Source organism: Syngnathus leptorhynchus, chromosome 3 (genome assembly GCF_054491065.1).
Source record: "Syngnathus leptorhynchus isolate UIUO chromosome 3, UIUO_Slep, whole genome shotgun sequence".
In the NCBI taxonomy this organism is placed as follows: domain Eukaryota; kingdom Metazoa; phylum Chordata; class Actinopteri; order Syngnathiformes; family Syngnathidae; genus Syngnathus; species Syngnathus leptorhynchus.
In genome coordinates, this window is record NC_141197.1 from 6,625,288 (window position 1) to 6,652,783 (window position 27,496).

The window sequence follows — 27,496 nt, forward strand, 5'->3', positions numbered from 1 at the left end:
AGCGCCGCCCCTGTACCAGCTTTTCTGATTATCATAAGGGCCTGACAGTTCAAAACACACTTCGAAAAGAACAAATCTAGTCAAATGACCTTGTAAATTACGAATTTTAATCAAAACAAATGTATTCCTTAGTACGTATTTGCATGTCTTAGATTTTTTTTTTTTATGTGGGAGGTTATAGGCGAGCCTGAGGTTTTCTAATATTGGATGAAGTTATTGATATTGATTTAAGTTACTGAACATGACAATTTCTCAATAATTAGTAGTTATACACAAGCCATAGATATTCACATGAGACTTATATCTTTAAGGGACTGGTGGGAGTAAGACACAGCGGATAAAAGAAATGATAGAGATCAAAAGATTAAAGGTCTTGTTGCCTTCCATGTGAAGTTTAGTTTTGTATTGTGGAGAACTTGCCTTTGTTTTCTTGTATCCTTAAGTGCGCTGAATAATCAATCCATCTATGCTAAAAGTAGTTTAATAAACCTGCTCTGTTCAAACCGATATTACTCGGGCACATCTAGTAAAACTGGCAAATGTGTCACTAGTTTATAATGTATATTCATTTATTCCATCTTATTTTACTTACTATAAGTCTGTTATGAAACAAATGGCATTTGCCCCAGTCACACTTCCTTTCAATTGCAAACAGGGGCAACAAGGTTGTAATGAAATTGGACACTAACCTGCCACCAAAAATAAAACAATGTATTTATTTCAATAGTGAATTTTTGTATTTAATTCAGTTTCAGCACATTGTATGAGTGTATAGATGTTTTTTTTAATCTTTCACGTAACATAAACATGGTATTGCATATAGTTCCCCAAAATAAAATGAATTTTTAGTCTGTATTTCTACATAAAATATACAAGTTCTTGAATGTCTTTATTAGTTGCTTTCTTGTCTGTAATTCTACATAAAATCTACAAGTTCTTGAATGCCTTTATTCGTTGCTTTTAAGTCTGTCTTTTCCCTGAGTAGACAGTACAAAACACGACAGTCTTATTATTTGAAAGAAAATCATAATTCTCTTTTGTAGATTGTTAATGATTTACAAATAAATACATTTACAAATTGCGTGGCATACACCTGGAAGGATTTAAAATGAATTATTAATGCTACTTAAACCTTACTAATATGTAATAAGACACTCAGGTAGAAATGAACAAAATTGCTCCCTTTAAACAATCCAATTCAATGACAGATGTAAAACACATTAAGCTATCATTTGGTAAATTACTACAGTACTAATGTTTTGTTCTTGAATACTGGAATACTTGTAACAAAACTATTCATGTTGATGGACTAAACATACTTGTGTTTAGCAGTTATACCTTTAGAAATTTAAAGGTACAGGCAGTAAGGTTTTGAATAACCTGCATTCTACACAAAGACCTGATGGCTCAGTATTAGAAAATCTTAATGCCATAGAAGATATTGGAAGACATTTCTAACAGCATTCAGTCTCTGCTGGGGTTAAAGGGGGGGTTAAAGAAATAATTTACAAGTATATTTTAGAATATCAAAATAAAAGGCTCGTTATTGGGGGTTTTTTTCTTGCCCTCCCAGGAGTTAAGATCAGGCCATGTCGTTAATTTTTGTCACTCGTGGGTATGTGAAGCCCTTTGAGACGTTTCTGTGGTTAAGGGTTATATAAATACATTTGACTTGACTTTGGTTGTGTGGGTGCCTCCTGATCCAGCAAGGGATGGCAGTGTCACGAAGCAAAGAATGTCAACTCGGGCTGGACCATCAGTCCCATCAGCAGGCCCAGGATCAGGTACAGAGAGCTGGGACTCAGCGTCAGTCCCTGTGACATCCCTAAAGGAGTACATTCAAATCATTATAAATATTCAACTGTTAAATATCTTTGCATATTACTGAACATCTGCTTTAATAGAGTGCCAAAACGTGATTAATGTGTTCCATTAATTGCCCAGTGATATTCCAGTCATTAAATTGAAAAGATTTTGTTTCTACAGTGGTGCACATCTTTTTAAGCAAACAAAAACTTTGAATTCATGCACTGAAACTCATGAAAGTCTGAATTATTATGGGTAATGGGGCATGATGAAACACTGAAAAGTACAAAAAGTAAAACTAATACAGATGTGAGAGTGTCTTCACCTCTAAGGTCCACATGCCTGTCCTCCCAAGGTGCCAGCACCATAAAGAGAGCAGTCCTCTGAACATCTGACAGAGCCGTGATTTGCTCCTCTGTTACTGCCATAGCTTGCTCATGAAGGAATATGCTGAGCTGCCGGTGATGGAACACAACCTGCACGTGGGACACCATGAGGACAACAAAACAGAAGATGAAGGGGAAAAAAAAAAACTTGAAGACATTAAGGATGAATTCAAATTAAAAAGATAAGTCAACTTACAGCAAATTTATCAGGTGGTATCATTGAGATAGCCATCGGTGTTATTCCTTCGATTTGCTCTCTCACCAAGGCTGACATGGCCATATCTTCGAGACCAGCTGTGAAAAGTAAGAGGAGACAAAGATTCAAATGATTCACTGTCAGCCATTTTAGAGCATTTTGACATTTTCAAGAGCACAGGATACTGTGTTGATTTCATACACACCAAATGAAACAACTGACTCCCTCTTCTCTCTCTCTCTCTCTCTCTCTCTCTCTCTCTCTCTCTCTCTCTCTCTCTCTCTCTCAGAAAAACATGACTATGTCTTTTTCTGTTCTTTCTTTTACTAGGTATACGGTTTGATAGATACTGTTTGTCCCTGTGGACTCACAAACAGTCCTGATGTCAGATCAAAAATGGGGAAATTTTAAATTCATAATTGTGTTTTGTCTCGATGCCCTGCGATTGGCTTGCAAACAGTTGTGTGTCCCCTGCCTGCTGACAGCTGGGATTGGATGGATGGATGGATGGATGGATGGATGGAATGATGGATGGTTGGAATGATGGATGGATGGATGGATGGATGGATGGATGGATGGAATGATGGAGGAGTATCAGATGCCCTCGTTGGAAATAGGAAATGAAAGAATATGTCTCTAAAGTGACAAATTCCTTTTTAACAGCTATTGGGTCCATCAGTGTTTTTGATTTTTTTTTTTTTTAATGATGACGATAATGTATTAGTTTTGATCAAATGTATTGTAAGAAAAACTGACAACCACTCACTCACCTATGACCCTAATAATGATAATGGTGGTTATTTATAAACATAATTACAAACCAGCAATATAATGATAATCCATTTTAGTAAGTTCCTAAAGTAGAGCAAACACGAAGTTTGCTATAGAGTAATAAAAAATGTGAGGTTAAAATCTGAAATTGAGAGAGACAAATTGTTTGAGACACAGGATGTGAATGCTCTATACCCGCCAAAACTCCAATCTCAATGAAGACCTCCATATCCCATGAACTGATGGGTCCAAAAGCCAGACTGTGGGTCAGCAGGCCCACCAGCGCTGACAGCTGTTCTTCTGAGCAGGACAGTTTGAGCTGACCCAGCCAGAGCACTGCCTTACTGAAACCACCAGGGGGAGACACAGTCAATAAGTCTTCTTGAAAATGATGAAGTGTGCCTTGCATACAAATGTTTATTTGCTTACCTAAACTCAACAGCATTGAAAGAGCTCATTTCTGTTACTTTAGCTCCACACACCATGTAACCCATTGCTACCAGTATGCTGGAGTTAAGTTGGCTGGGGTTCAGCTTGGTGGAGTTCAACGTTGTTGTGAACAATGCAACCAGCTAGGAAGAAAGCAAGTGTCATCACCCTTCTAACCGTTTCAAATACAAATGAAAGGGATTTGCTTTAAGCTAACCAACACAGCTTTGTGGCAAACCGAATTGTTTTCCTATTGCTGTAAAGGATGCTAAAATGGCAAAAAACACAACTTGTATGTGTTATTATTCAGTTTAGACGGAGAATCTTTGAACCTGAAACTGGTGATTTTTAGGTCAACACACAATCGCAATAAATCATTCTCGAATAAAAGTATTTAGATATTTTTTCACTTCCTACTACTCCATTTGCAATACATGTATTTTCTTACTGTATAAATACTGTAGAATACTATTTATGATTATGCCTTGTCTCTAATTGATTGGAGAGGGGGGGGGGAGTCCATCCAGCTAGACTGCAGGGGTGTCAAACAAATTTTTATAAAGGGCCACTTTGCATTTGTGGCTTCCCTTGGAAGGCCGTTATGACAGTGACACCAAATATCCATCTTTTGAAGTAAATGCATTCAAGCAATTACCTGTTTCTTGCTCCATTCATTGATGGCGCCCAAAGCAGCGATGCTGCTCTTTTCAGTCAGTGGGAGCATACGGATCTCCTCTGGTGACATTTCCAGGGTCAGTCGGCTCATCTGACTGATGACGAACTGGGAGAAGTTGGAAACTGGGCCAAACATCTTCATTCCATTTCATTTGGACAGCAAAAACAGACAGAATGCCAAACAACAGTTTTACTGCCCAGTAGCGTGTACGAGATAAAATAAAAACCAAACAACACGAGATTCTTACTTGTTTGACTTTCTCAAAAAGTTGGCTGTGTTGATAAGATCGAAGGAGGGCATCATGGCCAATCAGCTCCAGACAGTTTCTGAAGGCTGATGGTGACATGCTTGTCAGGCTGTTAGTGGTCCAAGCAAAAGGAGCTGTTGTCCGCAATATCTCACAGGTGGGAACCATAGGAGCCGCTAAACAGAAAATAAAAATGCTAGATGGATGTACTGCATCATCTATAGAACCTTACAGGGACAATGTATAAAATGTTTTTATTTTTCAACAGTCATTCATTTGAAGAAAAAAAAACACTATAAATTTTAATTACATGAAAACAAATTCTATTACAACAATGTAATTTTGTTTTATATTTTATTGTATGTCTAGTAATCGCTAATTATATTACATAAGTCACGGCTCACATACAGGAACCTGACATATCTTGCCACTGCTATAGAAATCAGAGTTGTCACCTGATCACAAATTTGATGCAGCAATGATTACCAACAAATGCACTTATTCCCTCACTTGAGGGAATACTAAAAGAGGTTTGTGATGATAAACTGCTTGCTTCTTTGCTGAAGAAATTGGTTGTAAGTTTGTCTAGTATAGTCTCTCTGGGGCACTGTAGTGCGTGTGCTTAAAAGTGAATGCACTTTGAATTTAAGTGGTTGCAATCTATTGTTTCACCACTAGATGACACTAAATTCTACAGATTGTCCCTTTAACTAGGTGCATTAAATTACAGTAAGTAAAATAAGAAAATAAGAAAGGTTAGAGAACCAAACTGATGCTTACGTGACTGTGGATTGATCTTTAGGAAACCTAGAAAGAACTGAAGAAGAAATTGCTGCTTTTCAGCAAACCGCCACTTGTCACTGTCATCTAAACAGTGAAGACCCACGACCCCGCGTTCCCACTGACGCTGGCTCATGAACAGCTTCTCAATACGGCCAACAGTCATCAAAGCCTGTTGCAAGACACATAACATGGTGACGCACTGATGGTTTAAAGAACACCACCTGATCCTGACACCTCCTGCTCAAGAAGGATATCATTACATGCTCTCTTTGTGTGATGGGTACTATCAAATAACAATCTAAACACCTCACTGTGGATTTTTGACCTGATACAATACAATTTAATTGAAGACTATAGAGCTCTATTATTATTATTATCTTTTATATAATTTTCTTTAACTGTCTCACATGTACAACATTAAACTCACCAAAGAAATCTCCTGCAATCGGTCTTGAGGAAGGAAAAATAGAAACCGGTCTATCTGACTGAGTGTAGTCTGATTCCAGGTCTCCATTGCAGGGCTGTGGGGAAAAATAGACATATCACACTGCTCTGTAAACAGCTCTTCGTCCTGATTTGAAGGGGGGGGGGGGGGGGATCCTGTAAATAACATTAAAAAAAACTCCTTGATTGACTTGTAATTTAATCTTGTTTATACCCAAAGACAGCATCTTCCAGCAGCATGCGTGCCACAATGTCCATCTTGCTTCTGCTGTAGCACAAGGTCTGGAGAAAATTTAAATTGTACATGAAAAATGTACGATCCAGCTGGACAAAAATCTCATCTGAAATAAACGTGGCCATAATGTCTAAAGAGCGAAACTCTTCCTCTGTGTACATTCCTGTGTACATGCCCTGTAAACACAATGAAACAACAAACACATAAGTGACAGACTTTGTCATTTGAAAGAATCGACCTGAAAATGTACTGACCAGCTTCTGCGCCATCCTATCCACAAGAAGCAACTGCTCTGTTTTTGACATTAAGAAAAATGGAACAGGGTCCTCAATAATCATTTTCCGCAAAGTGTCCATCGTATCTGCAGAAAACTTTTTAATGGTGCTAACCCTGCAGAGAAACAACACAACTTAATATCTTTAGCTATTGAATATGAACAAAGATTTTTGTTTTTTCCCCCTTGTCATAATACATCAGTGAATCTATCCATTCCGTTTTCACCAAGGTCACGACTAAATGGAGCATATCTCACCTGACTTTGAGAAATATTGTTCATGGTTTCAAGTGTATGTAATACCGTGACTCTGTCATGTTGCTTGTCGAAACAATTAAAATATAAAAACGCTCATATGTAAGGTGCGCTGCAGTTCTACACCACAGCAACAAGAACAACCTCAATTGTTTTTTTCATTTATTTGCATTTATTTAGATTATTATACCATGATGCAGGTAGACCTATTTGTTCTACGGAAACCCCCTTAACATTAAATCAACAATATTTTTAGGTTTCCACTTACGGCATGGCCAGGGCAATCTCCACTCCTAAATCTTCAAGCAGCTCAGAAAAGAACTCAAATTGATAGAGCTCCTCAATCACACACCTCTTCTGCATAAGGGAGTAAACAGTCATTAAAGTGTGTTCTCTATTGCATGAGGTCAGAAAACAGACGAGCCAAATTTCTCGCAACATTTTACCAGTGAGGTGTGAAGAGGACTGGGCTGCTGTCTGAGGAGAGCCAAGATTTCCCTCACCGCTGCAGGTGATGTATCCGCCCTGAAGTATCCCTTCAAGGCTTGGCAGCTCACGCCCTGTCCGAGCATCCCAAGACTCCTGATCATATAAATGTCACAAACACACAAATATGATCTGTGAGTCTGCAAAATACCAACACACTGGTCAACATAACACAGCAAATACAATACAGTGTGATACACTAGATGGTGTTCAAATGTAATTCTATTTTTTTTAAATATACTTACAAAAAATCACTGTGAAGATTTGACTTTGAATTCAGCTCCGATTTCACTATCGCTTTAGCCTAGGGAAAAAATAGGAAAACATTTTATGGTGTGTTAGGTAATTGTGGCAACTTGCAATGACTTTCCATCACCTGTGATGGAAAAACAATGAAAATTGGACATACAGATACTTGGTTGTTTCAGAGCAAGTCGACTTACAGCAACAGTGACATTACTTCTGCTTTGCAATTTATTAATTTAGCAAAAATTGGACACACAATAACAGATTTTGACAAATCTACTATGTTATTATTATGGCCACATTTACGAAGTCAAGCAATCCTGAAAGAAGTTGAGCTGTGTGAAACCTGCTGTGTGTTCCATGGTTTAGTGGATGCACTGGAGATGTTGTTCATTAGTGGGCGAGCTCTGGGCAGTACACTAAGAAGTGGAGTGCAACAAAGCAGTGGCTCGACATCATCCAACCAGTAGATCACTTCTGGAAAGCCCTGGTTAGAATAAAGGTAAAGCATAAAATGATGGATCCTGGCAACCTGTGCTGCAAAGTTGGCAAGGTCTGGCATAGCAAAAAAACAGCAGTAGCCCGTCGTAAAGACTTTGGAACCAGAAGCTCACAGATATGATGATTGTACCCATAGTTTGGTGGCAATGGCATTTGCTTGTGGTGGAGTGAGGCCTGCCGAGTGTTGCGCCATATCAGGTAGTGATGACAGCAGCCTGTCAGATGTCAGCATCAATAACGTCTCCGTCTTTACTCCCACGGCGATAGAGCCGAGCTCCTGGAGGCGGCCTGGAGCGCTCAGCTTGACAGAGGAAAAGGGCATGGAGGTTAGGACAAAAGCACTGCAGCGCAAATTTTGCTAAGAAGTTTCATTTTGAGAAGAAAAAATAAAAAATAAACTTACTGTGTCGATAGTTGACAGCTTGTCAACAATTATGGAAGCCTGCAATACGTACAAAATGAAACATCAATAAATAGTTCACCTCGAGAGGTCTCAAAAAATGCTACAAAAAATACTGCAGTGACTCGAGTTTGTGTTTCCCAAATTTAAAACGGTGACATTTAAAAAATATATATTTTGTTTCTATTACATATGGGAAACCAAGAAAACCCATTTTTGAATGTATACAACCATTGTAAACAATGTGTTCACAATGTTGATTCATTATTTTTAGACAGAATCAATTTGAATCACACAGACATTACGGCGACATTTAAAAAAATATATTTTGTTTCTATTACACACAGAAAACAAAGAAAAGCAATTTTTGAATATATACACCCATTGTAAACAATGTGTTCAATGATGTTGCCACATTGTTTTCAGACAGAATCAATTTGACTCACAAACATGAAAACTGAACAACCATTGGCCATGACATAAATCCAACACATTTCACAGTAATCTCAAAAGACATGACAAATTTAAGCACCAGAACCGCTTAATAGGATTTTCCATTTTAAATTGGTTCCAGTTGTACAATCTGTATCAGATTTTGCATCGCCTTTATAATACATGAAAGTGTGTCTGTTCTAAACATCGCAAAAGTGTTTTCTTTTTTTCAAAATGTAAAACATCAACGTGTAAACTGGCATCAACATTAAATAGCGGCATCCTAAGAAAATAATTGAATCTCCAAAATCATTAATACTTGATTTATCTTATCAAGAGTGTTTAAGTGCGCAAAAGGTTTGGGAGTGTAGAATAATTACATATTCTGCATATCAGGCCAAAACAGCATCTTTGAGGCTGAGACAAGAGAACCAAGCCTCTTGAGGTCCAAGAACTGACATGCGCCTCATCCTGTAAAATCTCGACGATGTGTGCACCTCTTTACCTGTGCGGGACTGAAAGACACAGCTTTGAGAGCAGGAAGTGCTTCAAGTAGCTGCGACGGGGAGAGGCCCTGCAGGAAAGTCACTCCCAGAGAGGGCAGAAGGTGTGCAATGTCTGCCAGTCTCTTTGAACTGAGTGAGGATGGGCTCTTGAACTCAGTGCTGTTCAGTAACAGACTGGAGATCTGCAAGGAAAAGGTCAAAGGTTTGCAAACACCTCCTTTTGGAGGACATCTGAAGGTCATTTCATTTGAAGAATGAAATCACGTTAATGAAGCAAAATAGGAAAGGTGGCTCAAATCCATGCGGCTGTTCCTTACGAAGTGACTCGGTAGGGTGCGTCCGTCATTTGTGCAGTTCATGATGACATCCCAGATTACTCTGAAAGCCTGACTGCCTTGGTATGCCAGTAGGTCACTTGGCTCTGCCAGGCATGAGAGACTGCCCAGCCTAAAATCACAGACACAGTCAACATCCCAATTGTGCTGAAAAATGTTCATATTAATACTTATAGGTTTGTGCAGTTAGTCGCCAATAAAAACCTCAAATGCCAGAATAAATATATTGTTAAATTAATCCCTTTCTTAAAATGTCAAGCATAATTGAACATGCCAATCTTGGTCTAAGAGTTTGAACGAAGCTGTTTTGTTACGTTGTTCAGGTGATGGATGGATGGATGGATGGATGGATTTACAGTACAGCACAGAAGACATTTAAAATAAAAACCAACACAAAAGCAAGGTGTAGAAGTCATGAGTTGATACACAAAATGTTGCAGTGAACTGACCTGATGAAGTCGTAAGCAGTCAAGTTTTTGTAGGTGCCAATGATGCTCTGTGACACAAATTCCTGCTTCAAGAAAGTCAGGCTGTTTCTTTGCAATACATCCAGTCCATCTAATAACTACGGACAAACATAGTGAAATAAAAATTAGAAACTACAGTTGTGTTTAACAGAGAACAAGCCTTCACCGAGATAAATTCACAAGAAAATTAATGACATCTTTTGTTTTGTTTTAATGGTTACGTACATACCCATGTCCCACCACAAGGGTATGCATTTTGTCATCGGCTTGAAGCATTATTTATGATAAACTTGTGGATAATTTCTGTAATGTAAACAAAGGAACTATAGACAATTTAGAGTCTTACATTTTTTTCTTACACCTAACATTTTTAGGGGAATGGAGAAGAAGCTGGAGTACTGGGTGAAAACCCACACAAGCAGAGAGCAAACAAGAACATATAAATGCAACTTATATTTTGAAGTATACAGTATACATTAGAATGTGATGATTTCTTTGGAAATAAACTGCAAGTTCAATCAAGGAGAACATAAGGGTTGTGTGGCCTGAGACAAATCCAAGTGACAGCATCAGGTTTCCCAGTTTGGTGTCGCAGATCAGAGGACTGTTACCTGAGCAGGTGAGAGGTGTTGGAAGTTGTGGAAGGGCAGGTAAGTTATCACATTTCCAGTGTCCCTGATGAGTGACTGATGAGCTGCGGTGATGTTGGAGGGCGGCAACATTTTACTGTACCACAATCCAAAAGCTTGCTGCTGATCTGCAGACATATGGCCCAAGTTGTTGTTTATTGTTTCCCTCCTGTGAAAAAAAATACATATCAATGTGTACAACTATGAGACAGAAGTAGTTCAATTATTTGTTGGGGCATTCAGGTAAAAATCTGAAATTCTGAGCATCAACAACTAAATCAACAAATAGGTGTAAATTGATGTCTTTTTTTCTTTGACTGACATTGTTAGACAAGTATAAATAACAATGTTATGATTTACAGTAATGTAGAATAGTACAGATTCATGTGATAATATTTTAATATTGATATTTTTAAGATTTTGTTTATTTAGCTACATGGAGAAACTACAACCACAATAAAAAAAGATATTTACTGACATTATCAAAACAGATTTGAGTGCGCCGCTTACTGATGATCGATGACGAATGTGACGATGTTTACTAAATACAATAAGTAAACATTGCATCTCTTACACATTGGAGTTGTTTTGCAGAGAGGGCAAACTGTGGATGTCACTAGGACTGGCTGCCTTCAAAAGGGGAGCCAGCTCCGAAAACCGATTTGCATCCTTTGCCAGATGGCTTTTGAACAGCACGGATGCCAGGGTGGACAGGTAGTTATCCGTCAGCTGCCGTAACACAAGTAGCACCGGTTGTGAGTCGACAGAAGTGGGACATTATTAGCACTGATGAAACCAAGGAAGAAGGGGAACAATATAATCACCTTCAGTGTATGCTGATTTCTTGTATAGTATTGGAGGATCAGCCTGACGGTTGTGAAGTCCAAATCACTAAGCACTGACTTTAGGCTGGCCAATGGTATGTTGAAGTATTCCTACAAACACAAAAATGAAGATCTAGAAAAAAAAAAAAAAAAAGGAACAAATCATTCAAGATGTATCTAGTACGTACCTTAATGATGAGATATCCATTACTGGTTCCATCCTGGGCCGTCTGCATCAAGTTAGTCAGTATTGTCTGTAAATAATCACAAGACAGTTAAGATGACAAAGTTTCATTGCACCAACCTCTGAGATTTTATTTGGGTGATCTCACATATCGTACTGTGAAAGAAATAAAGAAAGAAAGAGAAAAAGAAAGAAAAAAAGAACGAGAAAAAGAAAAAAAGAGAAAAAGAAAGAAAAAGAAAAAAAATAAAAAGAAAAAAGATAAAAAGAAAGAAAGAAAAAAAGAAAGAAAGAAAAAAAGAAAAAAAGAAAAAAAGAAAGAAAAAAAGAAAGATGAAAATAAATCAAATTGAAATTGGGGAAAAGCAACTCGAACCAAATCGGGTCTTGAGTGAGTTGTTACATCCTTGAAATCAACCTATGTTAAGGGAATGGATCATTTGAATATACCTCAAATATAAAAGTGTATCCGTCTTACCCCAAAACACTGCAGCAAGACCCTCTTTTTTTCAAAGTTGCTCTCCCCTTCAAGATAACGAACTACAGAGTCCAGGACGCTAATACGGATGTTTTCGATGACATGGAGGGAAGTGTTCTGAATCTCTTCTATTGCTAGCAAGAGCACAACAGAAGTGCTCACAGCTTGTTCCAACACCGCAGCTACAGATGGAGTCAGAAGATGGCCCATCCTGGATCTCAGACTGTCTGCCCAGCAGCGTATAATCAATCGCATGTCCTGGCTTGCCCCTGGTTGGCAGGCTGCGGTGACATTAACAGGACAGGTCCAATTGAAATGCTTCAATAATTCTTTAGCCAGACAAAGATCCTCGGAGGTTTTGTTACTTATGATCGTGTGGTTGCTGTATGTGGCGCACATGGCGCTCACCCACATGCTCGAGGGCTCATGTTCCAGCAGGTAGAGAAGGCCATGATTAGAGCAGATAGAAGAGACAAAGTGGAATTGATCATGTTCCCAGCAGAGGGTCAAAAGCACGGCATCCGGGAGGGCTACACCCCAGGTGGTATACTGGCACTGCTCCGCAGGGTCGAATCCTATCCCATCACCGTCTCCCTCCCCATCTTCACCTTGATTTGAATGGTTGGCACAATACTTAATCAACCAAGTGTTGTCTTGGTTAGTCATCAGGTTCTGAAGGACTGTTTCATCAGAGCAAACTTTGGAGGTGAAGTTCTTTGGGTCCCTTTCAGCGCAGAGAGCCAACTCAGTCATGTCAACGATGATCGGGTGAGTCCATTCGGAATACTTGCACACCTGAAGAATAAAAAACAAACAAAAAAAAACGATGACTTTCATTGTAGTCATACTGACTCAACGCATTGAGACAACTAAAAGACCTACCTGTGGTACACACTCTAGATCTTCTGTTTCCTTGTCTGCACATACAGTATTCAGCCATTTATTGTTGGGGTCCTGTAAGAGCTTTTCAAACAAAGTCATTTCACAGCAGACTTTCTTCTGAAAAGCAAGCTGGTCATTCTGCCAACACAGTCCGACCACAGAATCATCCACCGGTCCATCCTTCCACGATTGGTAATTGCACCAGTCCGAAATACGAACAGGTTGAGGAGCAGCCGTGGGTGGAAAAATCAAAACGGTGCTACAATGATCCTCAAGCCAGGCATTGTCCTGATTATGTAAAAGGCGATTTAGGAAGGTTCTATTGGCGCAAACCTTCTCTGCAAAATCCGTGGGCTCATTGCGGATGCACTGCGCCAAGACATCTGTTGTAATTTGCATCACATCTTCCCACTCGGAGTATTGACATGATAGCGGATCTGGGCCAGGAAATGGTGGTGGAAGTGACACAGTTGTGCAGATTGGCATAAACTTTGCATTTTCCGGATTGGAGAATAACAACATGAAGAAGCCAGTATGCTCACACATGAGTTTTGTAAGTCTTGGATTGTCTAGGCTAATACAGAACTCCAGCAAATTTGGCTGTACCAAAACCGTAGGTTGATCAATCCACTGCTGGTAGACACAAAACTGATCCACCAGGTAGCCGTGGTCTACTGTGGAATTTGCACAGTAGCCATACAACCAACTGTTCATCTGGTCTGAGAGCAACTTCCTCAAGAGTAAGGCATCATTGCACACATGCTTCACAAACTCCTCCTGTTGATTGTCGCTGCACAGAGATACAAGGACAGCATCCACCACCTGGTTTTCTAACCAGCTGGTATAGTTACACACGAGCTGTTGGAGGTTGGGGGCATCTCTGGCTTTTCGGGGAGGTGTGAGCGAGACAAGTGAGCTGCTCATAGCACCGCACTCCGATGACCTGTCGAGGAGCGGGGACACCACCGCTTGAATGACATAGCACGTATTGCTCCATAGCAGTTCGATTTGCCGAGCGCTGAGCGAGTTGAGCGCCTGGCACAAGGAGAGCACCAATGTGGACGTTTGTGCTCTGGATCCATAGAGGATTTCACCACAAAGTGTATCGTTGAGCTCTGAAAACTTTTGCCGATCACATCGAAGCAGCATGTCGTGATTATTATCAATGGCTGCCTCTGGGAAACTGCGTTCGAAGGAGGGAGGATTCTGACATTCTGGACCAGGATATGTGCACACTGTCGGTTCTGGAGTCAGGAGGTTCTCCAGAAGGATGTCAATCATTGAGTTGGTGAAGGACCAGCTCACATTGTTTGTCATTCCCCTAAAAGAGACAGATTGAACAAATTGATTCCGTAATGGTAAAACAGCATAACATTGGAATGAGCTATATTCTGAGAAATATGTTTGACTCTTGGACTGCTAATGTATGGAAAAAAAAAATCTTAAATTACTGAAGAAAATCTCAATGCACACAAACTAAGAAGTGTTTTGTCAAATGTTCTCTCCATAATACATCTATATTTTGATTGTGTGTGTTTTTGTCAGCTGTATGTAGATTTTAGGGAAATGCACTCATCACTTACCACATTATGAGTTGTTTGAGATTTCCTGAAGTTATGGAAAACAATAAAAAGGGATTAGCATCAGAGAAAATATTGCTGAATCCAGACTGACATGTTACCTTGTTCGCAGCTTTCTCTTTCATTTACAGATGGAATGCTTACTCCTAACTGCAATGCTATTTTTACGTAGTCCATCGGTACTTGGATTAACATCGCCATGATATTAGAGGTGTAAGTAACAGCAGCATCCACCACACCACTTAATCCACTCATCAAAGTCGTAGACAGTTGCAAGCTTTTAAAAATGCTTAAAAATGTTGTGCTCCATGTTGTAGCAGCTGATTCTCCCGTCCTGAGATAGCCGCTCACCATATTATGATCTGCATCTTCTGCATCACTCGTGGAAGAACACGTCTGCGATCTCAGAGATGATAAAAGCATCAGCAACGGTTTACCCAACTCCAAAGAAACGGACTTTGTGAGCTCTGCTTTCACTCCACAATCCTGCCTCTCCGATAAAATGCAAACTAAGGTTTTTGGAAGGTCATCCATGAGTCCTCTTAGCAGTGGTTGGAAGATAGAATAGACATCCATTAAAACATCAACATGTGGATTGAAATCTGTGGAGGAAGTCTCCGTATTTGCATTTCCGCCAGACAAGTAACGAATCTGATCGATAACTCTTTGGATGTCTGTTTCCGAACTAATGGTCTGGCTCATTTTTCGTTGTATTAGTTGGGGTTGTGGACTCACTCGATTGGCATCACTTATGATCCCTGCGAAAAGATAAAGAAAGATTTGTGTCAACTAAATTGATTTGGAACGAATGACTAACTGATTTTTGCTTTTATTTCAGATGACACAACCCAAAAATAGAAGTCAAAGTTATACTTGCATGGAGAATGGAAATGTGTGAGGCACCGAGCAAAGAATTCACAGTGTACTGTTCCCAATATTTTGATTACCTTATACATGTGAGTCCCAATCATAGAAATAGTTTTCATGATGCAGTTCAGTTCTAATCAAGTAGTGAAAATTACCCATTTGCACATTAATATAATGTTATAATGTACTCTCACGTGGTAAGTGTAAGAATCTTAGCCAACTGTTTGACTGAGGTTCAAACCATCTGCATTTAATCTTTAAGAGTTTGTTTTAAAACATTTCGATATTTTAATGTAACCTATAAATGCAATAAAGTTTAAGTCATATGCAGTTTCAGAACCACACACTTTTAATATGAGACTTGAACCCATACGACTGACACTGAATCGTGAAGCCATTTTTTTCCCCATCAATCGTACACGACAATAATGTTTGTACTTACCTAATAGGATGTACACCGTAAAGGTAGCCCACATTGTTTGGGATTAACCAGCGCCCCCCGACTTCACAAAAGACACTGAAAAGAACGTATTCAATTCCCGTTGCAGAATAAAGAATGTTTATACAGTAACTATTCCGTCAAATCATAAAAAGGCCGACCATGTCCGGTTAAGATCTGTGACTTCCATGATTCGGAAGTTTCTCTCCTCTATATGATCCTGACTGTCTTGCAAATCTACACCTGCTCTAGAAAATTGAAATTGAAAACTGGTTGAAAAGGGGCGGGTGCGAAATAAGGGCCGTGAAACACAGGCCGGATTTGGGCAGTAAGACATTATGAAATATTAACGATTCAAGTTGTGTCGTGGGAAACCCGAGTCAGGAGACACCAGACTGGCTGCAGGGACTGATGTGACATGTGCCTCAAGTGTCTATCCATGAGGAGGACGACGAGTGGTGGTGGTTTGATGAGGCACGTGCTTCCTCACGTGTGCATTGTCAGAACTCATACTCAAATTTAAGGGCATTTGACTGAAATGACAGGATGATAGTTCAGGTCCTGGGCAGGATCAATGAGTAGCAAATGCTATGCACTTTCTTGAAGGAATACTAAGTTTTGTGATGACATTTCACTTGCAATTAATTATGCCGAAGACATTGTGGTAGGCTTGCCTCGGAAACGTCCTATTACGCAGGCTTAAAAAATGCACCCGCTGTAAAATGTGGTTATTTTATTAGTTCGGAGCTAGATGACACTAAATTTGAGCCATTATACCTTTAAGTTTACGATAAAAAGCTAAAGTGCATTTTTGGTTCATCCTGGAAAAACTAAAAAGCCCAATATGCGAACCGCCCTTCAGAACTTTGTCTCACATGGTCTCCAGGAAAAAAAAAACAACAACAACAATGAGGCTTTTAACTTTAAAACTTTGTTTCAGAAATTCAATGTAACTGTATATACACTTTACAATAGTACATAGCCTAGCGGCTAACAAAGATGTCTTAAACATTTAAATACATCTTCTGCACAAATAATTCTTACAAGTAAAGTAGCATAACATGAGATTGAAGGGTACGGGTGGGAGGGGGGATTATTACTTTTCAGAAAGACTTTACTTTTAGCAGGAAAGTGCCTTGACTAAAATTTAACTCAGGACTTCTGCCACAAACTAAACTGTATCCTTTACATGCTAAGCTTAACAGTTTAGTGACATTGGGCTAAACTAAACAAATACTTTCAAGAGAAAATAAAACACTCCATCTGAAGTTAATCAATACAGTTTCAAAGCTGATATAATAAACATGCCTTTTTAAAATCCAAGCTACAAAATATGTTTCCTTACTTTTAAGGATTAAAAAAAAAAAAAACACCAGGCTGTATGTATTATACCACACCAAGTGTACAATAAACTTGTAATGCACATTAAAAGGAACAGGATGACGCGCATTAAATGCCTCTCCGAGTTCCTTCAGAAACAGTCGTGAGAACCATTCAAACTCACAACCGTCACACAATCTCTCAGTGAGGCTTGAATACGAAATGTTGGCTTAAACAATTGGTGGCAGATGTGGGCACGGGGGCGGCAGCCCAAAGTGCGTGTTCTTTTTCGCATTGTTCAAAACTTCACCTCACTCTCCAATGCTTCCATCTATTTGTTCTAAAACTTGAGGAAGGATTTGTAAAGACACCTGCGACTTCCACCCTTGCACAATTTACATTCAGTGTCTAGATGTCCACTCATCAGTACAAGTATACTCATTGTGACTTGCATCATTTGTCAGGTTATTCGTCGGCCAAAGCAACTCCCGAAAAAGTGCCCCCACCCCCAGCAATTTCCAAGTTATCTTTTTGCCACCCCCTAAATTTTTCCATCCTTGGGTAGGGGAGTGACAGCGGTAGAATGGGCGGGAAAAAATGCTGGGGCGGAATTTTTCGATGATTTTGCCACCCTCTAGATTTTGCCGCCTAGCTCGCCTAAGATGTACAAGAAACACAAGCTCAATTGAATTCCTGGAGCGCAAGCAACATCCGACGCAAAAAGGCAATAAGGGCCAGGTGCTGAACAGATGGCAACCATCTCTGATATCTGCCTGCCTGCAACAACGGGAATTGTTTGGCCAGAGCAGAGCAACATTCATCTGGCTAATCTAACACACTGGACACAAATTAATGCAAGTGCACAAACGTGCGGGAATGCCTGGTGCTTTGCGGGACTTTGCGGTCCGATTGTCGTCTTTTTTTTTTTTTTTGTGTAACCATTAAAAGCATGAACACTGAAAAATGCTACAAGCTGAGAAATGAATTGTATGGCACGATATAGCAACCCAGACCAAAGCTGTCAATTTGTGCCAGTAAAAATATAAAAGCACTTTGATACAAACCTTAAACAAAACATTGCCCAGTTATCACAATACATTGACAAGAAATTGGATTAAGCAAATCATCGCTATGATGCACATTTGTCCTGTCTCATGAGCAGAGAGAGAGAAAAAAAAAAATAAGTTCATCAAAAATCATTTCCGTGTACAAGCATACATAAAAGGTGCTCACTGAGACTGACCGGGAAAAAATATGTTGCTGGTGCCATATTGGCTGGTTCGAGGTTTTGACCAGATGTCGAGAGACACTGGCCGCGCTACATTGTCAATATGCTATTGATAGCCATCAAATTTCAATTCACGACTGAAAGACACAGTCTGTGATTAAGACAGAATACTAGATTTACAAGTAAAGGACAACACTGATTGACAAAAATCAAATACTGCAACATTAACTTGACACATCACTTCCAACATGAATGCCCTCAAGCCTTATGCAACGCAATATGTTCTACCAAATTTCTTAAAAGCGCTCTGCTGTGTCTACAGTGAAGAAGATAAAACCTTTAAGCCTCAGAGAAGAAAAATCTGCTGACATTCTTTTAAAAAAAAAAACCCCTTACATTTATCGTTAACATTTTCGTGCCTCCTTTCAAAACACTTCAAAGGTGAAGCACTAATTACAAACTAAAGACATTGGTTTACCAAAACAAATAAGAACAACACAACCTTGGTTCACCTACAGCGGAATGCATCAGATTGAACAGGCTACAAAATTTGCCAACCACTAGATAACAGAGTTGGTGTGAGTGTGGCAAAGAGTAAACACAAATGCAGATTGATTTACAGGCCAGTCTTTCCTGTGTAGACTGGAGTGTCGATAGCTTCAGCACCAGGGGATGGATGGTTTGGGTTCAACGCCTCATGTTTGAGTTCTTCTTAACAGGCGGTTTTTGAGAGCCACAGAGAAAGCACCAAAACCTTGAAAAAGTGTGGAGATGATAGCCCACTCCACAGCTGAAGAGTCCGTCAAAAAGTGGACCGACTCAGACTTCTAAGTGTCTTGTTGCATGTGTATGTTAAGAAAATTTCATCCAGTTCTTTTAAAAACAGTTTTTCTTCTGAACAGATAGTGTGTTTTTTTTTAAGCAACAGTAGGTTTTCAAAAAACAAAAAATGAAGCGACGATAATTTTGTTTTAAGCGGCTTTTTACACACATGGATTTCAGTCCTTTCTTGTTAAGCCTCATCTGAGATGAGACAGTGCAGTTCAATCAGGTGGCAACATGTCATGAAGACGAAATCTCTCCCGTACATGTGGCCGCACATCCTCGTCCTGTTGAAGAAGTAGCAACACGGGTCAAGGCAGAACAGATTTGCATAAAAACTCAAGTTCAAGCTTGCTGGTAGAGTCAATTAAAAAAAAAAAAAAGAAAGAAAGACATCCTACCATCTCAACCAGCTTCTCAAGGAAGGGCACCAACTTCAGCAGCTCGTTGTCATTCTTGTCCATGAACCAGCTCTCAATAGGAATTCCATTGGACAACTGTGCGGGAGTTACAAATTAAAAACTTCACTGTGTTTGTGTCATGTTTAATGCTGTGAAAAAAATAAATGGGAAGTAGACTAGTTTCACATTTTGGGAAAAATGGATAAACTAGTTAAAAGCAGCCACAATGTATCTGATTCTAGTCTGATTTCTGCGTGATGGCATAAAAAAATCACCAATATTTAAAGAACACGTACGTATAGAGTTCAAAGGCGACCGATGGGATTTCAAATCTGTGCAAAACAAAAGGCAATTTGACCTGCTTTTTTTGACAATGTCATCCTATTTGACAGTCAAACCATTAATTGGGCAATGGTGGATTAAGACCAAGCTAATAATTGCCTTAAATGACCAAACAGCCAACTGTTGACTAAAAGGAGCTACTGTCACTACACCATGGGATATTCTCAGATCAACTTTTTTTAAAACTAGAACTCATATCACATAATATCTTTCTAGTCACCTGATATGCAAAGGCTTGCGGTGAATTATCAATGATGATGGTCTTTGATAGATCTCTGCCAAGAATGTTGAGATCCTTGATGTAGTTTCCCTGGACACAGACACAATGCTCCCGAAACAACCTGTGTCTATAGTTACAGTCAGGAATGACAGGAAAGAAGGATAAATTGACAAGGTCAGAAAACACAACCACATGCCTACTTACAATCATTATAACAAAGAAAGACCATACCTGACTAATTGCTTCTTGGGGTCTAAGATGTTGAGCAGTTTGTCCGCATAAACCTTTTTAGATGCCGTAAAAAGGATGATCTAAAAAAAAAAAAAAAAAAACGAAAAAAAAAAAACAAGAGGGTCGGGGGGCTAAACACCATTGTTTCAAATCCAATAAGGGTAGATGAAATAAGTAATAGTCGCGCTATAGTTACCTCATAGATTTGTGACATGCGTTCCAAAAACTCTCTAAAAAAAGGTCTCAAGCGCACATATACCTGTAAAGGAGAAAACGGTCACATGTGCAACATATACCTTAAATCTTATTGGTCAACATGATCATATTCTTGGTTTGTTTTTGGGAGTACCGTGGAGACTGACATATCAGCATCTTTCTAAAACCTCTGGATTTTTTTTTTCCCCTCGAGGGGGACAAAAAAACCTTGATCTGTTTTACTAAAAATGTAACTGATTTTACTGTAGCAAATTTAGCAAAGATGGCCAGCATCAGGAGATGTTTAAGGCTTTTTTTTTTAAAGGTGGTGTTATCTCAACATGAGTGACAAGCAGGCAGGCTATCTAAAGCGGTTTCTAAATGTGGATTCACCCAGATCTCTTACAGGCTTAAATAGGGCATCAGTTACCTGGTAAATGACATCTTGAAAGAGTACAGGGAAGGTGAGGGCAGCATCCTCCAGCTCATTTAAACTGCAGTGGACCAGCGTTTCATCCTTGAAGACATTGAATGAATGAATAAATAGGCTACATAAATCCATCAACTCATTAAATCTTGCATCCTGGAACTGACCAGATCAAGGACCAGAGAGAATTCCGGTGTGCTACGGGTCTTCAAAGGAAGGGCTGGTTTCCGAGTGAGCTGCTCTTCTGTTAATGGAGGGACATGCTTGATGAAGAAATACCTATAAAAAGACACAAAAACGTGGTTCAGTTGACCATACAAAGTACAGGTAAGGCAATTCCAACCGATAACAAAATATACACCACAGAACTAGATTTTCCTTGCGGTATTGGTTTTCCCCGAACGGGTCGCCACAGCAAAAAAACGGTTTTGTCCAGATGATTCGCATGAGAAGTCTTTGGCACAGTTTTTACGCCAGATGCCCTTCCTGACACATTTAACTGGGCTTGGGACCAGCACAGGGGGAGATACTGACATGTGCCCGCATATGGTTCCCTGACCAGGAATCGAACCCAGGCAGCAGGCGGTGAAAGCTCCGCATCCTAACCACTGGACCATTAGGGAGCAGAGGTAATAATAAATAATGATCATTAAAATTTTTTTAAAAAGTACATTATTTTGGCAGTAACGGAAGCAACCGCTTAGAAAATAAAAAGATGTTCATCATTTTGGCAGAAACTGAAGCAGTTTCTTCATGATACTGTATTGAAAGCCTATTCAGAGACGGATTGAGGTCCTTAAATGTCGATGAGTATAACTTGCACTCACGGGTCAAAAACCTCCCAGTCTTCATCATAGGATGCTTCTGGTGGTACTGCAGTAGCAGGAGGGTTCATGTATGTCAGATCTGGACTGGAGCCTGGAGCTGGGACCAGAGCAAAAGTTGTTTATATTAAATGAGCGATCAACATACAAAAACAAAACACTGAATAACTCTGCATCGCTCTCTAAACACTAATAAAGAATTTTGTTCATAAACACACTTTACATTGCTATGTGACCTACCAGTGAGGGGTGGAAGGTCATCAGTCTCTCTCTGCTCTACTGTGTGGTATCCAGCAGAGATGTGAGGAGGTCGCAGAATTGGTAGCTGGGATACACTTGAGTAGATGTTAGTGGTGGTGCATTGTTCCTGTGTCGATGCCGCTGTTCTGGTGGGCGTTTCTACACTTTGTTCTATTTCTAGCTGCTTGACTATTTCCTCAGCTTCCAATGCCTGGTCTGGAGAGTCAGATCCCGTTGGGACTGCAGGGAGGGTGGGTAAGCATTTTAATAACCGAACAAGAAATAATGCTTAACTTAGGATGCCACAATGGTATTATCATAGGAAATGTTATTTAAAAAAAAAAATAAAAAATAAAAAAAAATAAAACAAAAAACAAAGACTACCATTTTTAGCTGCTGAGAAGAAGTTGAAAACAGGAGAGAAGATGGTCCCAAGAAGAGTTGTCCTGGGAGGGCTTGTGGGCACTTCAGCAGCAGTGGTCTCCTCCAGACTGCCATTGGGCTTCTCCTTACTCCTGTCATGATTGGTCACTGCTGCAAAGCAATTGATAAAATTCAAACAAGACTGTTCATTTTAGTAAAAAATATATAAATAGTACAACTGTTCTCTGTGCCACTCACATCCGTTGACAGAACCTTTTCTGTCAATCCTAAGGGAAGTGTTTGTGTCTGGAGTTGAGGTGATCAAGTTGTTGTCCGCATCACAGTGGAGGCGGGCCTTCTTAGTTGGGCTCTCCTGCTGCACCTTAACACACCAACAAAGTCAGATTTATTTTTTGTTTGTATTAAAAGAAAAGAGTAACAAGAAGATCCATCATTATTGAAATCAAATATTCTCAATCAAATTATTCTTCTATGTGGTTCATTTGTCACAATTATTAGCTTTTGCATGTTAGAAAAATGTTTTCCCCCTGATTACTATTTATTATCAAATTATGTTGTTTATTTGGTGTTGTTTAATGATTTAAAAACAACTAAACAACAATTAAGCAATATCACACTAAATGGATTGATATAATCACCAACCTTCTTGAAAGTTTTGGAAGTGATTCACTAACAGGGTCAGTCAACGTAAAAGCAGAAGCAAATTATTATTTTTCAATCATTCATTTAATCATTTTTAATCTTATTTTGATTCAACCCCCCCAAATATCTAGTCTGTTTTCACACAGGAATACAGACGGGGATATAGACAATTTAAATGGGCTGTAAACAACCACTTGACTGTTGTCGAGCAATGAGATCACAGATTAGTTGTCGATTAAGATGACACTTGTCTTAAAATCGTCCTAGTTACCTTAACATTTCCTCTGATGAACTTTTTGATAGTTGAGAACAAGCCCCTGCCACCAGTGGTAGGAGTATCCTCTTCCACCTCTGAATGCCTTCGCTTGCTCCGAGACGGGCGAGGAGCCAGACTGGGGATCGGCTGCTGAGACGCCTTACGCATTCTCAGCCTCATCGTTGTCACAGTCACATGTAAAGCTGCTTCAGAAAGAAAACCACTGAGTCAAACAAGAAATGAAAACAATTTACAGAAGGAATTAACACAATTGAATGATAAAACGGAATTAAGTTTGACTGTTTTAGCTGTCGAGGATAGTATATTTCATGATGCAATCCACACACAATTTGTCCATCCTCACTCATTTATCTCTTTGATATCCTCTAAAAATATGATCAAAGTCAGCTTTATTGTCAATTTCTTCACATGTTAATACACACAAAGAGATCAAAATTACATTTCCCACCGTCCCACGGTAGACACATTACACAACACATACAAGCAAATAGCACAAAGAGTAAAAACAAATAGACAAGAGCGATGAATGTCTCCTTTACCAAGATACAAATAAATAGGGCCAGAATCCCAATGAAGCCTCAATAAATTTAAGTCACAACGCCACTCTCGATTCACTGTGACCATCTCCTTACACCCTTACTATTAGAACTGTTGTGCACAATACTCATCTGCATCAGTCAGATGAAAATACAAGGCGAGAAGATGCCAAGATGTGTGTAAAAAATGCCCCACACATGGTAAATGCATGTTGTAATATAGTGGTATTAGATTTTATTAAAATACTACATTGGACTGAGATTGCACCTACTAAAAGCGGCACCACCAACACAATACTGAAGGGGTGTGGGGGACGTATGGGGAAACATTAAGTCTGGTAGTTGTCACAGATAATGACGTTAATGATCACTGTTTATATAGCGGTCGCTTCATTTTGCAAATGAGATTGAATACTAAGTGTGGTAAGTAAAAAGAGGAATGTTTTTTTTAGAATAAATATTTAGTAGACTAAAGTTAAAAAACAAATAAACACTTAAATACGGCAATTTGAGAATAAACTGGAAGGTCTTAGGTTGACTTCTCCTCTAAGTGTACTTTATTCTAATATGCCGTGAAACAGAAAGCTACCAAACTGCTTTTGTTTCTGATATTCTATTATGTACATACATTAAAAAAAACTGCATACGTTAGACAAACGGTTCTTTGACATTTAAAATAACCAAAACGAGAGGGCGTATCTGTGTATACTTTTGTGGGACTGGTTTGCCTTGCGGCAAACATCTGGATGTATTCAACATCCCATTTCACTTACATCACGGCAGCCGCAGCTGGCTTGACTTTCAGTGGTACACTAAAAACAGACCACAATAAATCTTACACCGTATAGATTGACAATTTCATATGGATTGGAAAGTTGTTTCAATTTAAACAGTACACATACTGTACATTGAATTAGTGATTTCAGCCATACCTGGCTAACATACGGCAGACTACAATAGTAACCTCTCATTTTTTTTAGGCCTGTGCACATGGAAATCTTAAGACTGGGAACACAAATTGTAAGGAAAGCCCAGCCTCTTGTGCTTGCGTAACAGCAGCAGACTGGAAATGTGTCTGGACATATCCAGAGGAAGTAAACTTAGCAATTCATAACAAAACATATCAAATAGAGTAGTAACAATAATAATAATAAGAATCAGTTCCATAAATAACAAATGCTGACTAACAATTTATTAACACACACACATATACATATATATATACATACATACATATATACACATATATATACATACATATATATACATACATATATATATATACATATATACATATATATACACATATATATATATATATACCCATATATACACATACACACACACACATATATATATATATACCCATATATACACATACACACATACACACATATACATATATATATATATATATGTATATATATATATATATATATATATATAAACTGCATACATTAGAAATGAACTGACACTTAGACCAACCATAGCCGCTCATCAATACTGTACTTGGTCTTTATGTGTAAAAGCCCTGTTGTTTTTGTTGCTTTTGCTGAATTAACTTCCGATTTATTCGAGGTCCCTACATAAACACCAATAAGAAGACTGCAGCTATCAATTTCGGATCATGCATCTCGCAAGGGTCATGCACATTGCTGTTGCTAGGGGGAAGCAAGTGAGCGGGAAATAGAAAAATGCATGCTTCCAACAGACGTTAGCTACGGCGGTCGATCGTCTCTGGGAATCCGGCGTGTAGAGCGTGTATCGAAAATGTAGGCATCGACAAATCACCAAATCCCCACCCATAATCCCTTTTCATTCTTATTCCGATTGTCCAGCAAATCACCACAGTCTGTCCATGAAGGAACATTCCACGTTCAAAAGATGAACGCGGGTGGGTTTACGTTCTTCGGCGCAACATGTAACTAACTCTGCGGTCAAGTTGAGACCAACTTGGAAACGTTTACGAACAAGACGAGGGAATAACTTCAAACGAAGCCCTGACGCAAAACAAGCTAATGTTAACCAGCACTACCAAATCAATGCGGCATTGCAAGTTCGACGAAATAAGATTAACATGGCACTTGTCAGTGACAACTAGCGGTTTATATCCTTTTGTCAACTGCCATGTCGTTTGATTAGTGTGACAATTGTGGTTGAGGCTGTCAAACATGAAAGTCGTTGCTCCCGGTAACATCGGGTAAATTATCATAGCATCTCATTCACACACAAAAAAAAGACCGGATGGTTGTTTTATTCGGCAATTCAGACAGGTATATTTGTGTTGTTTTAGTGGGTTAAAATATAAATGGTAAATATGCCTTCGAGCTGGCTAACAAACAGCCAAGTTCAGTCGTGGAATGCATCTGCTCGCTTTCCCCACAGCAAGTTACAAGACACATCTGCGGGTCGCGACAACTATGCGCTTTCACGTGATGTAAATGTTATTTTATGCTGTCGTGGGTGAAGCCAGTGACGTGTGGATTTAGTCACGGTAGCTCGAAATGAGCTGTATCCATGTAAGGCCCAAGTTAGCTTCCCGAAGCTGTTGCTTAGCTTAGCATAATTAGCATAGAGCCACCTTAGCTTCCTTGGGGGGGAAAAAACTGCTTCAGGCTAGCAGATGTGCACAGGCAGGAAAGGCAAATATTTTGCTTGTCGTCAGCCAACATTACATAAAACATGCGGCAAAAAGATAGATGGCTACTTACTTTGTGGCGTTGCTTGATTTTTCGAAATAACCGCTCACGACCCGAATGCCATCATAGCGACTGACTTGTTTTCGTGTAATATGGCTAGATTTCTTATCTACTCAATGGCCGTTTCTGAAATGACACACCGTTGTTACTAGGCGCCATTTCCCGCCTCTGCTCAGGCTCTGCGAGGTAAATACCCGTATGAACACAGACACGCCCCCTTACCTCTCAAACACAAGCCAGTCTGCAGTGGCGCCTGGAGCGCTTGCATCATCAAGGTTGCCTACTTACTAGTACATAGCACGATTTGACGAAAATATTGCTCCAAATTACACGAGATAGTGGTCCTGCAAAGTATAAATGGGATTAGTTAAGATGCAACTAGATGCAAAAGAAAAAAATAATAGCCTTGTACTGAGGGCAAGGGTGTCCAAACATTTTCCTCTGAGGGCTGCATACAAAAAAATAGAAAGATGAAAGGGCCACTTTAATTGTTCTTCAACTTATAAAAATGTAAAGTAAATTATACAATGTGTTTAATGTAGTTATTTCTGGAAAAACTCCTACACCATTTCTGTTAAAAGTGATAAGGCAAATAGCTGAGATTTATTTCCATTATTATTATGTTTTTGGGGTGGCCTGTGGCGCTGTATTCCGTTTCAGGAGATCACTCCCTCCACATTATGAACCAAAATATGTGCAATCTGTATTAAGACAACCATATTTAGGACAATCACGAGTTGGACCTTGACACAAAACAGAATGTGGAGGGGAAACATTTTTGTTTCTGAAAATGAATTTTCCTCATTCTCCACATTGTTATAAAAGAGAAATTATGATACTATTTTAGTTGTAAATGTTTGTCTTTGCACAGCAAGAAAAGTTATAGCAGTGGCACCCCTGTCCCCCAGCTTTTAGAACAGCTACAAAAAAGGTCCCCAGGCTGTAGTTTG

At 39.3% G+C, this 27,496-nt stretch overlaps 2 protein-coding genes and 1 long non-coding RNA gene across 5 annotated transcripts; 1 reads left to right on the forward strand and 2 right to left on the reverse strand.

The window, feature by feature from the left end:
• Positions 1-783: 783 nt before the first annotated feature.
• On the reverse strand, positions 784-15,795 carry strc1 (stereocilin 1). The gene is made up of 29 exons (XM_085907407.1): positions 15,762-15,795; positions 14,554-15,210; positions 14,456-14,480; positions 12,873-14,193; positions 11,991-12,785; positions 11,517-11,582; positions 11,329-11,439; positions 11,079-11,233; positions 10,487-10,673; positions 9,858-9,973; positions 9,391-9,520; positions 9,073-9,255; positions 8,139-8,177; positions 7,866-8,036; positions 7,581-7,721; positions 7,234-7,292; positions 6,949-7,084; positions 6,771-6,859; positions 6,228-6,363; positions 5,953-6,149; positions 5,722-5,815; positions 5,292-5,463; positions 4,512-4,687; positions 4,244-4,399; positions 3,589-3,731; positions 3,355-3,503; positions 2,389-2,486; positions 2,132-2,282; positions 784-1,825 (listed from the first exon to the last, which is right to left on the reverse strand). Exons 1-29 carry the CDS (start codon positions 15,793-15,795, stop codon positions 1,722-1,724), a joined length of 5,991 nt encoding a protein of 1,996 aa, XP_085763533.1. The 3' UTR covers positions 784-1,721.
• Positions 895-2,685, forward strand: LOC147058976 (uncharacterized). The gene is made up of 2 exons (XR_015065632.1): positions 895-1,784; positions 2,162-2,685. It is a non-coding gene; the product is annotated as an uncharacterized LOC147058976 (long non-coding RNA).
• Positions 15,796-16,673: 878 nt separating the features above from the next.
• ctdspl2b (CTD (carboxy-terminal domain, RNA polymerase II, polypeptide A) small phosphatase like 2b) lies at positions 16,674-26,745 on the reverse strand. Of its 3 annotated transcripts, none has more exons than XM_085907874.1 (13): positions 26,559-26,745; positions 23,306-23,496; positions 22,630-22,753; positions 22,393-22,539; positions 22,009-22,248; positions 21,772-21,868; positions 21,112-21,223; positions 20,948-21,034; positions 20,519-20,581; positions 20,323-20,402; positions 20,092-20,218; positions 19,530-19,625; positions 16,674-19,415 (listed from the first exon to the last, which is right to left on the reverse strand). In XM_085907874.1, exons 2-13 carry the CDS (start codon positions 23,468-23,470, stop codon positions 19,350-19,352), a joined length of 1,404 nt encoding a protein of 467 aa, XP_085764000.1. In that variant the 5' UTR covers positions 23,471-23,496; positions 26,559-26,745; the 3' UTR covers positions 16,674-19,349. The 3 variants fall into 3 exon arrangements, with proteins under 3 accessions (XP_085764000.1, XP_085763998.1, XP_085763999.1); XM_085907872.1 differs by having other exon boundaries at positions 22,393-22,542; positions 26,559-26,743; XM_085907873.1 differs by having other exon boundaries at positions 22,393-22,542; positions 23,306-23,493; positions 26,559-26,742.
• Positions 26,746-27,496: the final 751 nt, after the last annotated feature.

What these genes read in the sequence shown, in the direction of transcription:
- ctdspl2b (XM_085907872.1), bottom strand. Translation starts at nt 23,470, where the DNA reads ATGAGGCTGAGAATGCGTAAGGCGTCTCAGCAGCCGATCCCCAGTCTG. An exon ending in AAAAGGTTCTGTCAACGGAT is followed by an intron (nt 22,543 to 22,629) that starts GTGAGTGGCACA and finishes ATTGCTTTGCAG; the next exon opens with CAGTGACCAATCATGACAGG. An exon ending in CCCAAGAAGCAATTAGTCAG is followed by an intron (nt 20,219 to 20,322) that starts GTATGGTCTTTC and finishes CTGTAACTATAG; the next exon opens with ACACAGGTTGTTTCGGGAGC.
- strc1 (XM_085907407.1), bottom strand. Translation starts at nt 15,795, where the DNA reads ATGTGGGCTACCTTTACGGTGTACATCCTATTAG. An exon ending in AGCTGTCAACTATCGACACA is followed by an intron (nt 8,037 to 8,138) that starts GTAAGTTTATTT and finishes TCCTCTGTCAAG; the next exon opens with CTGAGCGCTCCAGGCCGCCT. An exon ending in TGAGATTGGAGTTTTGGCGG is followed by an intron (nt 2,487 to 3,354) that starts GTATAGAGCATT and finishes TACTTTTCACAG; the next exon opens with CTGGTCTCGAAGATATGGCC.